General features: G+C 34.2%; 1 protein-coding gene across 5 annotated transcripts in view; it reads left to right on the top strand.

Moving 5' to 3' along the window:
• The window catches only part of LUC7L2 (LUC7 like 2, pre-mRNA splicing factor), a 71,482-nt gene that overhangs the window by 32,817 nt on the left and 24,268 nt on the right, over positions 1-14,397 (top strand). For all 5 annotated transcript variants that reach the window (XM_072650105.1, XM_072650102.1, XM_072650103.1 and 2 more), the window contains 4 exons: positions 2,431-2,529; positions 4,535-4,645; positions 8,453-8,596; positions 13,949-14,125. In XM_072650105.1, the coding sequence (XP_072506206.1) occupies positions 2,434-2,529; positions 4,535-4,645; positions 8,453-8,596; positions 13,949-14,125 (528 nt within the window). In that variant the 5' untranslated portion in view covers positions 2,431-2,433. The remainder of the gene's footprint in view (positions 1-2,430; positions 2,530-4,534; positions 4,646-8,452; positions 8,597-13,948; positions 14,126-14,397) is intronic.

Here is a 14,397-nt window from a genome sequence, read left to right as displayed (position 1 = left end):
TTTTTGTAACTCTGCCAAGTTGTCCTCCAAAAGATAACACCAATTTGTAGTTCTACCAGCTTTGTATTAGATTACCTGTTTCTTCTAAATCCTTCTAGTCTTGAATTTTACCACTCTTAATTATTTTTTGCGATTTGATGGCAAAGTGATACTTCAAAGTTGCCTTTAGTTAGTTGAACCCTTTTGAGAGATTAGTTGTAATTTGTTTATCCTTTTGTAAATTGTTTACATTTTAAAATATCCATTAAGAACATATTGCTCCCTTTGAGTATTTGTACCAGTTTCACACAAAATATTTTTGCTTTTTACCTTGATGAACCATGTTAGGTTTTAGAGATTACTAGTTCCCCTTTCCACAAACAGTGTTTTAGTGGGATCAAGGTCTGCAGCTTATAAATGTAAAGTATCTATCTTCTTACATCTTGGGGTCTTATGTGTCTATGTCCTTTCCATCCTCCATGGTCATCTGGTTTGGTATTATGAAAGGAGTATGAGATTTGGACCCAGAGGACATGGGTTTGAGTTCTGACTCTGGTACATATTACCTTTGTGAGCTTGGGCAAATCCTTTACCTCTCTGGACCTCAATTTTCTTATCTAAAATGAAGGAGTTGAAATTATTTTAAGGGTTAGTTCCAGTTTGTAAGATTTCCTCAGTGAGGTTTTTTTTAATACCTTGGGTTATAATTCATTTAGTCCTAGTGATTTGAATTCATTAGGGCAACTAGATGTGTAGTTAGTTATCAGACCCTTCCTTCAAGTTTCACTTCTGTCTAACAAGTTTTCTGTTCTTTTCCCACCAGAGGTTTCATGCTTCTTGATAGAAATAAAACAGAAGCAAAATAGGAGTGGAGTCGTTTCCTCTGCTCTGTTTATATGCCTCCTTGTTTGACATTCCTCCTGTGTGTGCCCAGCATAGCCAGACACTAATGTCCTGTTCATCTCTTGAACATTGATCAACAACTTTAGTTTTTCTTCAACTTCAGCATTCCTAACAGAGTTCTTAAAAGATGGTTCCACCCTTTTGTGTTCATCCTAAGTCACCTGGCTTTGGTTTTATCTTCATCTGTTATATTTGCTTCAAGTGTTTCCTAATCAGCTTTTTTCTGTTCCTTTATAAAACTTTTCAATTTTTATATAAGCAAATTAATAAAGTCATAGATTTAGAGCTGTGAAGGACTTTAGAAGTTTCCTAGTCCAGCCTCCTTATATTTTACCGTTGAGGTGACTGAAGCTTAAGGACATTAAGTGTCTTGGCCAAAGTTACACAGGGGCAAAGTGGAAGAGAAAGCATTTGAACCCAGGTCCTCTTAACTACATATTCTTTCCACCTTATTAATTTCTTCTATTTGTTTAATAATTTTATTTTCCCATTATAATTAAAGGAACTGCTTATTCCCATTTCCTCTTAAGGTTTTTTTTGCGGGGGAGAGCACTCATTTCAAAGTATAGGTGACCCTTGAAGGAGATAAAATCCTGAAATCCTTCTGTGGTATTATTCATTTTCCCTCTGTGGTTGCTTTTCCTAAACATGTCCTGGAACTGAGAGAGGCATTTGTCCTGGTAATTTGATTCTTTTATCAGATTAATCAAATGATAAATTCCTACAATATGCATAGATTTAATACTATAGATTACATAGAAACGAACATAAACTGAGTTGTTTTCATAAATACAGAAGAATTCTTCAAAAAGTAATTCTTTTAAAATGTTAGTGTTTACACTTTTAAATTTCTTATTGGAATTGGGAAAAAGAAAGGAGGAAGGGATTATTGAAATAGAAAGAAGGTATTCAATTAGCAGTCAATATTTATTGAGTACCCACTATGTATAAAACAGTTTGAGTTAGAGTTAGGAAACAGACTACCCTGTAGAAGCTAGTGTCCTCTGAAAGTATTTGCACTCCTCTCATATTTAGTGCCACCAGAAGTTCTTAAGTTCAGTTACCCCATGCTTCTGTGTTTCATTTGACCATTTATTTCTATTACATATTTCCTGTTGTTTGATACCTAAGCAGGAAACCATTACCAAGCAATCAAAATTTCTATCAGTCTCATTTATTAGTCGTGCTACTACCTTTCTACATATTGTTATTAGCAAATACATATACTTACGAATATTGGAAATAGCTTAGCATGATATACTGAAACAGGTTCTGGGCCTTTACAAATTGTTTGACGTAATATGATAGCATTTGCTGTAATTTTGCTTTTCTTAAAGTAATAGAATTCTGCCTTTGGGAGGAATTTCAAAAATTAATCTTTGGGTTTTCATAATACAGGGTCAGTTAAGAAGGCTTTTAAGGTCTTATAGTATGACAGTAAAATGATGTTGAATGGGTACATTTGTGCAGGAATTGTGCTTGATAGGGACTACAATACAATTTATTTTATACCTTTTACCCTTACTTGTTCAATAATTTTTTTTTCAGAGGATGGATCTTGGAGAATGTCTGAAGGTCCATGACCTGGCTTTAAGAGCAGATTATGAAATTGCATCCAAAGAACAAGACTTTTTCTTTGAGCTTGATGTATGTAATTTGCTTTTTCATATTGACTCTTTTCAAGGAAATTAAAATAGTAATTAAAACATTGACTCTTTTGGAATGGATTTATATATTTTGCATTTATGCCAGTGTGTTTTCTAAATAGAAAATAACTGGTGTCAAGTTATTTAGAATTACTTTTGTAATTTGTTAGATTAAAGCAAGTGTTAACTTTTTTTGTTTCATGAACCCCTTTGGTAGTCTGATAAAGTGTATGAAACTCTTCACAAAATAATTTTTTAAATTCATTAACTTAAATATATAAAATTACACAGGAAATTAATTACCTTGAAATAAAGTTAGAGTTTTTTTGCATCTAAGTTTGTGTATTCCCCACATCTATCCATAGATCCCAGATTACAAACCCCTGGCTTAAAGTCCTTACACCTTCCCCAGGACTGTATTCTATGGCTATTTTAAGGACATTTTAAATTGTGCAGTTCATACATTCTTATAAAATTCATGTGGATTATCTCCTACTAAACAGATGTTAATTGACTGAGGAGCCTATAGTTTAAATATTAAATTATCAGCAACTGAAGAGGAAAGTATAAACATAACTAATGATTCCAGTTAACTCAAATTCAGCATTAATATTTGTATATATATGTATGTGTATATATATATATATATATATATATACATACATATGCAGGTGTGCATATTTATATTGATATAAAAACATGTTCTATTTTACGTGAAAGCTAATGGAAATGACAAGTACCTTCCAACTGTGAGATTTTGAAGGTGGGATTTTTGAGGATTAGCACTTGAGTTTATTATAATTATTCAAAGCTTTTATGTAGCAAATTGGAAAGCATGATCTAGCATATCATAATTTTCCTATTTGTAGACTTAAAAACAGATGAAAATACATCAACCTGTATGTTTCATCATGCTTGTTACCGTTGCAGTGGTTTCAGGTTGAGAGTATTTACTTTATTTTTGGAGGTCTTGGAGGTCTAAGAATTTCTCAGTTTGAAATTCTGATTTATAAAACCTGCACATTTTTGATTCTAGGTAGAAGAAATAACAAAAGAAAGATATATTATAACTTTTAAAATTTATCCAGAAGAGATTTCAAATATAGTCAGTCTCAGTTTATGCCATTTCACTTTGTTTAAAAATTTTAGATGTTAAATGACCACCTAGATAGATGTTCATAGAATATCCTTTTCTTCCTTTACCCCCCACTTAATACAATCCTTACTACTTGATCTCTTCTTCCCTCATTCCCAATGTCACTTCCCACTTTTTACTCCTGATAATTTAGAAAATGAACAATAACACAAGTGTTTTATAAATTGGAGATACTTGTTCTTGTTTTATGTATTACAGTAGTTTGGTCCTTAGATAGTATCCTGAGATACCACTACTTAAAAATGACTTGATTTATTAACTTAATATTTATACTAGGGAACCATTCTTTTTATACTTATTGAATCAACATTATAATAAATTTATACTGATGATTAAAGTAGTTTCAAACTGAAAATGTCAAATACTCATTCTAACTGCAGGGGAAAAAAGCCTTCAAATTTTATTATGCTTTAATTTTTTTATCTTCTGCAGTTTGTGTTTTTTGAAGTAAATAACTAGTTTGGGAACCTGAAATATTCTTTTAAAAAAATATGCTCCAGATTAAGTGCTCATATTTTAGATTAAATGCACTTTTGGCACATGATAAGTAGGAAAATCCAATTGTCAAATGTAGACTAGCATCTCTAATTTTTTAAAATTTAGTTTTATGATTACTGATGTAGAATTTAGTAACAGTATATCTGATGCCATTCAATTAAATAGTTATCTTTTTTTAGTGATTACTGTTAGTATTTTGAATGTGCTTAGATAATTTGAGTTCTTGTTTTTTTTAGTAATTTGCTTTAAACTATGATATTTTTTTTTGCTTGCTTAAAACATGATTGAAGTGTTCTTTTTGGTGGAAAATATTTGCTCTTACTTGGAATAATTGCATTTTCATTTGTCTTAGGCAATGGATCATCTGCAGTCATTCATCGCAGACTGTGACCGGAGAACAGAAATGGCCAAGAAAAGATTAGCAGAAACTCAGGAAGAGATTAGTGCCGAAGTGGCAGCTAAAGTAAGAATTTCAAAAGTTTTAAATTTGTAGAAGACAAATTTAGATTTTTGTCTTTGACTATGACTGTATGTTCAAGTCCATTGAAATATTATGAGTAGATATAGGGTGGCTGTGATTGAAGGGTCCAGTTGGCAAGTTTTAAGAGATGTCCTGAATGTGAGTTAAAAATTCAGAGTTGTGAGGTAGATGTCAACATTATTTTAGAAAGGAAAGGTCTTTTCAGGTTGGGAAGAATGTTTTTGAATGCATGAATAAATGAAAAAGCACTGTGTTAAGGGCTAGGTATACAAATACTGAAACAAGATAGTCTTTGCTTTCAAAGAGATCATAGCCTAATAGGAGGAAGCAACAAATATAGAAGGTTTTGGCTATAACTTAGATGGAAAGATTCATTGTTTCTTCCTCAGGATACAGCAGGATAATAATGCATCTTAAGGGTAATTTTTGTTAATAAAGCTTTATTTGTATCTGATATTGAACCATTTGATTATGCCAAGTTACTTTGGTGGTGAAAATTTTGTTTACTAAGACTTTAGGAGTTTCTCTGAGTAAATCTCTTTGATGTATTCCAGTATAAACCAAGAATGTATCATCCTACTTATGGTTTCTGAAGTGAATCATGATCCTTTGTTCTTCCTAAAGATTCTCTTCTGTTTCCCATCCATTCTTCACCCCCATTCATCTTCTCAGGATGCAGGATTACATCTAGCCAAATTGTTGTATTTTTTTCCTATAATCTCTTATAGTGTGAAATATAAATTCCTAACCTAGCATTTAAGGCTCTGCATGGTCTAACTCAGGTTACATTCCAGTTTCATTTTATACCACTTGCTTCCACATGCTTTTTTCACATATTCCATAGCTCCAGTTCTACTAGGCTACTGTTTGGCTGTCCTTTGATGTCACCCTGTTCTTTTCATCTCCATATTTGTATGCACATGATTCTCAATGCCTCTGCTTTCCCTCTGCCTAGCTGCCATTTCCTTTGAGGCCCAGCTACCTTTTGATGAAGCTTTATATGATTCTTTCAGCCAAAAGTGATCTCTCAAATTTTCTTATCGCACTTTGTCAAGACTTCTCCTTTGCTTCTATTACATTCTATCTGGTGTCATGTTCATTTGTATGCATATTTCTTCCACATCCTCCCTATTAAATTATAATAACTGCCTTGAGGTTAAGGATTTTGCCTTTTGTATTGTTTTCCCAGCAACTAGCACAGTGCCTTGTATCTTTTAGATACTTCGTTGATGTTTGTTGAATGAAGTATGATGTCTTAGACAGGGACTTTGCTACACTCTAGGTATTGCTCTATATATAAAGAAGAAAAATGTGGAAATCCTAAAAGAAAGTTAACTCTTTTTTCAGGCAGTTCTAACAGAATTGGCAGAATTTTGGAGAAAAAGATGTCTTGATGTGATGTGATTTCCTGAAGTAGAAGTTTAGAGAGTACATAGTTGGTAGGACTCTGAAGTTTTCAAAGTACTTTACATGTATTACATGATTTTATTTTCACAGCAGTCTTGTGAGATAGGTGCTGTTATCCCCATTTCAAATAAGGCAGTTTCTAACTTGCCTGTGGTCACACAGGTAATGAAAGAACTTATATTCTGCTTAGGGAAATAACATATACTCATATAAGTGGATATAAAGTGTAAAAGGGAAAATTAAAATTTATTAGAGGTGGAGGAAACAGGAAAGGTCCCAAGGTGGGAGGTGGCTTTTGAATTTAGTTTTGGAAGTAGCTAGGGATTCTACAAATCAGATATGAGGAGGCAGTGTGTATTGGAAGGTAGGAGATGGAATCTTGTATCTGAGGAATAGTTTTATTAGAATGAAGAGAGTGTAAAGAATAAAAAAATGTCATATACGTGAAAAGGTAGGCTTGAGTTGACTTTGAATGCCAAATAGTATAATTTGTATTTTGTTGGGCTTTCTGAGCCAGGCTATTGACGTAGTCAGAGCTGTGCTGTAGGAATATCATTCTAAACTGTGTGGAGAATATATTGGATATGAAATAGAGACAGTAGTCCAGGCAAGATGTGGTAAGGGTTGTTTCTATATGAGTGGAAAATAAGTTATGGAGACTAAAGATATTAATGAAGCATAATTAATAAAGCTTGGGAACTGATTAGCAATGGAGGAGGTGAGATGTTTAGTTAAGAATCATAAATTACCTCAGCATTTGAATCTCGGTTACTAGAAGCATGATGGTATGCACAGCTGAAGAGTTTATAACCCCTGTCTTGAGTCCCCAGGGTTTTTGCTAGTGGGAATAGGTTTTTTTCCCTCCAGAAATGTCCCAAGGTTGGATAATCCCAATAGGAACTCATGAGATTTAGCTAAAATTAGTGTCACTAAAACGAGAAAGAAAAAGAAGAAGAAATCAGAAAAACTGATCAGTACATCAGAAAAGTCATTGAGTGTGTGTAACACTTATAGATCTCTCCCCATTCCCCATCTCTGCAGAAGTATGGACAGAGAATGAGGTAGTTTTTAATTAGAATATTTCACAACTGGGTGGTGGTATAACTCTTAGTCCATGTGTTAATGTAATCTTAATTTATAGTTTGAAATTTCATGGGAATCTCAATATAGGTAATACATTTTCCATTTCTTTTATATCTTTATTTTTGAGAAAAGGTATTTATTTGAAAAGTCCTACTGGTGGGTTCAATATCTCATCACTGAGTATAGGAGGGGAGTGGGTCTGTAATCTTTTTACCTTGGTGGTTACTGTATAACTGCTTCTCAATTAGCAAGGAGGCAGCCCACTCTGTCCACCTTCCCTTGAAACACATAAGAGCAGTTAAGCAAACCAAATCAGTGTATTTGCCTTTTCTGAAAATACCTGTATATAGGCATATGTTGGAAATATTGCAGGTTTGGTTCTAGACCACTACAGTAAAATGAATATCACAATAAAGTGAGTCACATGAATTATTATAAGTGTACAATAGGGTTATGTTCACAAAAAGTGTACATACTTTGATTAAAAAATACTTTATTACTAAAAAAAATGCTAATCATCATGTGAGCCTTCAGAGAGCCATAATCTTTTTGCTGATGGAGGATCTTGCTTCAATGTTGATGACTGCTGACTGATCAGGGTGGTGATTGCTGAAGGTTGGGAAGTGGCAGTGACCGTTTCTTAAAATAAGACAGCAATGAAGTTTGCTACATTGACTCTTCTTTTCACTTGAACACTTAGCAGTTATTGTAGGGTTATTAAATGGCCTAATTTCAATGTTGTTGTTTTCTCGGGGAATAGGGAGGCCTGAGGAGAGGGAGAGGGGTTGGAAAATGGTAGGGTTGATGGAACAGGCAGAACACATACAGCATTTATTAAGTTCGCCATCTTATATGAGCATGGTTCCATCTCCTATCTCCCAATACACATTGCCCACATGGTTCATGATGCCCCAAAACAATTACAGTAGTAACATCAAAGATCACTGATATTCAGCATAACAGGTATATATATATAAAATGAATCCTATATGTGTAATAATCATATGTATATAATGAAAAAATTTGAAAAATTGTGAGAATTACCAAAATATGACACAGAGACAATGTGAATGTATTGAAAAAGTGGTGCCAATAAACTTGATAAACCAGGGTTGCCACAAACCTTCAATTTGTGAAAAATGCAATTTCTGCAAAGCACAATAAAGCAAGGTATGTTTGTATAAATTTAGACAGCTTAAATAATGTTACAGATTTCTCAAGAGTAGGCTTGAAATTTGTAAGTTTTACGTTTACTTATGAATAGTTTTATTCTTTATCCCCTCTGTTTCTTGTTGCTAGGCAGAACGTGTCCATGAATTGAATGAGGAAATTGGTAAATTACTAGCCAAAGTGGAACAACTAGGCGCTGAAGGTAATGTGGAGGAGTCCCAGAAGGTAATGGATGAAGTAGAGAAAGCCCGAGCGAAGAAAAGAGAGGCAGAGGTAACTTAAAATGTTGTTTGATGATGGTGGGTTAATTTTTCAATCTTAAGTATTTTTTGAAGTACTTATTAAATATTAATATTTTTTGTTGAGTGCTTAATATCTGTCTGTAAATACTGACTCAGACATTCTTCCTTTAACTCTTTTTTTATTAATTTAATTTACTTATTTTTACTTTTCAACATTCACTTCCATAAGATTTTGAGTTTCAGATTTTCTCTCTTCTCCTCAAGATGGCATTTAGTCTGATATAGGCTGTACTTATGCATTCATATTAAACATACTTTTACATTAGAGAAAGAAGAAAAGGAGAGCAAACAGTATGCTTCCATTGCATTCAAACTCTAAAGTTCTTTCACTGGATATGGATAGCATTTTCTGTCGAGAGTCTTTAGGAGTTGTCTTAGATCCCTACGTTGCTGAGAAGAGCTAAGCCTCAAAGTCAGTCATCACACAATGTGGCTATTACTGTGTACAATGTCCTCCTCGTTCTGCTCACCTCACTCAGTATAAGTTCATATATGCCTTTCCAGGTTTTCCTGAAGTTCACCTGCTCATCATTTCTTATGGAATAGCAGTATTCCATTACATTCATATACCACAACTTGTCCAGCCATTCCCCAAATGATGGGCATCCCCTCAATTTCCAGTTCTTGACCACCACAAAAAGAGCTGCTGTAAATATTTTTGTACATGTGGGTCCTTTTCCCATTTGTATGGTCTCTTTGGGATACAGCTCTAGAAGTATGGTATTGCTGGGTCAAAGGGTATGCACATTTTTATAGCCCTTTGGGCATAATTCCAAATTGCTCTCTAAAATGTTTGGATCAATTCACAACTCCACCACCAATGCAACAGTGTTCCAATTTTCCCACATCTCCAACATTTATCATTTTCCAGTTTTGTCATGTTAACCAATCTGGTGGGTATGATGTGGTACCTCAGAGTTGTTTTAATATGCATTTTTCTAATCAGTAGTGATTTAGAGCATTTTTTCATGTGACTTTAGATAGATTTAATTTCTTCCTCTGAAAACTGCATGTTCACATTCTTTGGCCATCTCTCAATTGGAGAATGACTTGTATTCTTATAAATTTGATTCAATTCTCTACATGTTTTAGAAATGAGACCTTTATCAGTGACACTGGCTGTAAAAATTCTTTTCCAGTTTTCTGCTTCCCTTCTAATCTTGTTTGCATTGGCTTTGTTTGTGCAAAAACTTTACAATTTGGTGTAATCAAAATCATCCATTTTGCACTTCATAATGTTCTCTATCTCTTGTTTGGTCATAAATTCTTCCCTTCTCCATAGATCTGACAGGTAGTCAGATCCTAGTTTGCTAAATCATGTACCCATTTTGACTTTATCTTAGTATAGGGTATAAGATGTTGGTCTGTGCCTAGTTTCTACCATACTGTTTTCCAATTTTCCCAACAGTTTTTGTTAAATAGTTTTTATCCCAGAAGCTGGAGTTTTTATATTTATGATACATTAGTTTTGATACAACAAACATTTCCTACCAGCCACCCAAATAGCAACCCTGTCTCCCCTTCAAAGTACATTTACCCCATGCAGTAGTTTGCTATTTCTGTCTCCAGTGGATTAATTGTTGTGTTTGTCCTTTGTTCTTAAATAGGATCATGACATCAAGATGATGACATTACTTGCAGCTGACTTTGATTTGAGTGAGGGAGGGCTGTGCAGTGTCACCAACCTCACTTTCTTCTCCTGAGCCATGTGGGTCCAGTGGTCTGATATTCATCAGGATGACTGGAGATGGCCCAGATTGCAATATGAGACCCTGACCCTTTCAGGCTAAGGTCTTGTAGCATTCTCACTTTGAGTGAGATACAGCTGTTCAGTGAATAGGCTTCTTTAGGTAGTTGCTCAAGGAATGGCCCCTTTAATCAAAAAAAACAAAAACAAAAAATACTGAGAGAAGACCTTCAGGGTTCCTGGGTAAAAGAGAAACAGTTACTATGTGGATTAGTGCTAAAGGGTTAAGTGACTTGCCCAGGATCACACTGGTAGTAAATACTTAAGGTCAGATTTGAATTCACTGCTCTATTGATCCATCTAGCTGCCTCCCAGCATCCTTTACTACTTGATAATTGAGAAATGGATCTTTGTAAGACCAAATAAACTGATTATCAGGAAACCATGGTCACTATCAATTACATAATATCCTGACTTTTCATTGTGCAGTTATGTATCTTACTGGTTACCTACTATAATTGTTATACATATCAGTGTTCAGAAAATGTATATTTAAAGAAAAATGTCCTGCAGGTCATTGTTTTTACCCCATTGCACATCTCTACTCATTCAGTGCATACCTCTTTCTATATTAATATACTTAATGTCTAACTGTACTTTATATAGGACAGACCTGTGGTTCTCAAATGTTTTGGTCTTAGGACCCCTTTATACTTAAAAATTATTGAGGACTTCTTTCCCCCTCCTTGTAAGAGATTTTTCTCCCTTTAAAAACTTTATTTTTAATTCTTTTCTTATTTTGAATTCCAGATTCTTTACAACTTTCTATCTTCTTCCTTACCCATTGATAAGGCAAGCCATATGATATCAGTTATACACGTGAAGTCATGTAAAATATGTTTCCATGTTAGCCACATGGCAAAAAGAGCAAGAAAAAGAAAGTGAGAAAATTATACTTTTGCACTCAAAGTTCATCAGTTCCCTCTCTGGAGATAGATAGCATTTCTCATTGTGAGTCCTTCAGAATGGTCTTGGGTCATTAGTTGATCATTATTACAATATTGTTATTACTGTGTACGGTGATTTGGTTTTTGTTCAGTTCCCTCTGCATCAGTCCATATAGGTCTTCCCAAGTTTTTCTAAAACCCTTCCCTACCCTCCCCCACAACCAGAAAGCTTTTTTTAATGTAATTATATCTATTGACAATTACTGTATTAGAAATTAAAACATCTTAGTTTTGTTATGATAATAGTTTTTGCCATTGCAACCCCCATGAAAGGATTTTGGGATGAACAGGAAGACTTCAGAGAGGCCTGAAAAGACTTATATAAACTGATGCTGAGTGAAAGGAGCAGAACCAGGAGAACTTTGTACACAGCAAACAACCACAGTGTGCAAGGATTTTTTCTAGTAGACTTAGAACTTCATTGCAATGCAAGGACTTAAAAAAATTCCCAATGGTTTCTTAAGGCAAAATGCCTTCCACATCCAGAGAAAGAACTATAGAATTTGATCACAGAATGTAACAGATCATTTTCTTTTGTATTATATTTTGGTTTGTTTTATGATTTCTCCCATTTATTTTAATTCTTCTATGCAGCATGACTAAGGTGAAAATGTATTTAATACGAATGTATTTGTAGAACCTATAGGGACAGAGGGGGTAGGGAGGGGAAAACAAATCTAAGTTATATGGAAGTGATAGTAGAACACTGAAAACAAATAAAATAATAAAAAAAAGAGAGAGAAAAAAGAAAAGAAAGGATTTGGGGGAGCTCCAAGGGGCACCAGACCACATTTTGAGAACCTCTGGCATAGAGTGTCTATGAATAGAATAGACTCATTGAATTTTTGGAACTTAAAAGGAACCTTAGAGATCGTCCAGTCCAAGGTTGCTTTATTCTTTTTGTGTCATAGACCCCTTTGGCAGTCTGGTGAAACCTATGGACCCCTTATCACAATGATGTTTTTAAGCATGTAAAGTAAAATACATAGGATTAAAAAAGAAATCAACTTTATTAAAATACCATTGTGAAAATATTTTAAAAAACTAATTCACATGCACAGTGAAGTGAGTAAAACCAGGAAAACATTGTACATAGTAACAGTGGTATTGTATGATGAATAACTATGAATGGATAACTTACCTCTTCTCAGCAATAAAATGATCCAAGACAATCCCCAAAGGACCCAAAGAAAGAACTGATGGTATCTGAATACAGACTGAAGCTTTCTTTCTTTGTTTTTCTTTTTCTTTTTTTAGTTTGAATTTTTTTCTCCACAAGATGACTAATATGGAAATGTTTATCATGACTACACGTGTATAACCTATGTCAGATTGCTTACATGGCTCAGGGAAGGGAAGATAAAGTTTGGAACTTAAAACTTCAAAAAAAAAGTTTAAAAATTGATTTTTACATGTAATTGATAAAAAATAAAATATTATTAAAAAAAAAAAAACTAATTCATAGATCCCATGTTAAGAACTCTAGTCTATTTAGAATCATAGACTCTTAGATTAGGAATAGATGTCAGAGGTCATGTACTCTACTCTCCCCTCCTGAAAACTACGCATGTACTCTAAGGAATCACTGGCAACTGGTTTTCTAAGCTGCTTGATTGAATTTACTGACCCCCAAAAGCTGGAAAAGATTAAAGATCTTTGCTGTTCTCATTTTTCACGTAAATAAGCCCCAAAAGCAACACTTTAATTTTTACCCACCCAGAACACTACCACAAAAAGTTAACATTACCCAGTTTTTCATTAAGCAAACCCTTTAAACTTTATTATCTTTATTTCTTTTGAATGTAAATATAAAGTACTATCATTCCCTTGTCCCAATTAGCAGTACCATTTCATGGAAGTGGAAGAAGATATATGAGATATTTTAAATAGTCTCAAAGTGAAGAATTGCAAAGAGGCAAAATGTTTTCAAGACTGAAATGACTGTTTTTATGTTATTTGTGAAAATATTTTTTCCTTGTCAATAATGGATGTTAATATGGTTAATTTCTTGTTGTTGTTGTGTTTGTCCTTCATTCTTGAAAAGGACCATGACATCAAGATGATGACATGACTTACAGAAGACTTTGATTTGAGTGAGGGAGGGCTGTGCAAGGTCACCAACCTCACTTTCTTCTCTTGAACCATCTGGGTCCAGTGGCCTGATATTCATCAGGATGACTGGAGATGGCCTAGATTGCAATGTGAGACCCTGGCCCTTTCATTTTAGGGTCTTATCACATTTTCACTTTGAGTGAGATGCACCCATTCACTTAAAGACTTCTTTAAGTAATTACTCAAGGGATGGCCCCTTTAATTAAAAAAAAAAGTCAGACTGGGATGGGGAGACCCTCAGGGTTCCTGGGTAAAACAATTACTATTTAGTAATTACATTCACTCTGTACTAGTTGGGTGGAGACTTGCTGTCCAGTCTACAAGCTCCAGAGTGAATTGGGTTTAAGACTTGGTCTTTGAGCAAGAAATGTAGGCAGTGAACCCAAAATGTGACTGTGGAAGGGAGGAGAGGAGAGGAGTTAATTTCTGAGACATCTGGAAAAGTGTTACATTTAATTTTTAATTTCTTTTTTCCTAGTGATATTTACATGACTGCTCATTTTATTTCATCATTCAGGAAGTCTATCGGAATTCTATGCCAGCCTCCAGCTTCCAACAACAGAAACTTCGGGTCTGTGAAGTATGTTCTGCTTATTTGGGTCTTCATGACAATGACAGGCGACTAGCTGATCATTTTGGGGGGAAACTTCACCTGGGATTTATTGAAATAAGAGAGAAACTTGAAGAGCTAAAGGTACTTTGGTTATAACAATCTTTTTATATAGTTTTTCTTTTTTCTTCTAAACTCTGTGAATCAGTAGAATGTCAGTCAGTAAACATATATTAAGTGCCTCTATGCAGTGGGAACTGTATTAAATACTGGGGATATGGATAAGGCAAAAGACAGTCGCTGCTTTCAAGATTCTCATAACAGTTTAATATGGGAGACAAAAATAAAAAAAAAGAAACTTTGTGCAAACAAGCTATATACAGAATAAATTGGAGATAATTAACAGAGGAAAGACA

The sequence above is a fragment of the Notamacropus eugenii genome, chromosome 3 (genome assembly GCF_028372415.1).
Source record: "Notamacropus eugenii isolate mMacEug1 chromosome 3, mMacEug1.pri_v2, whole genome shotgun sequence".
Taxonomy (NCBI): domain Eukaryota; kingdom Metazoa; phylum Chordata; class Mammalia; order Diprotodontia; family Macropodidae; genus Notamacropus; species Notamacropus eugenii.
The sequence above is the reverse complement of the archived record's forward strand: the minus strand, read 5'-3'. Positions and strand labels throughout refer to the sequence as shown.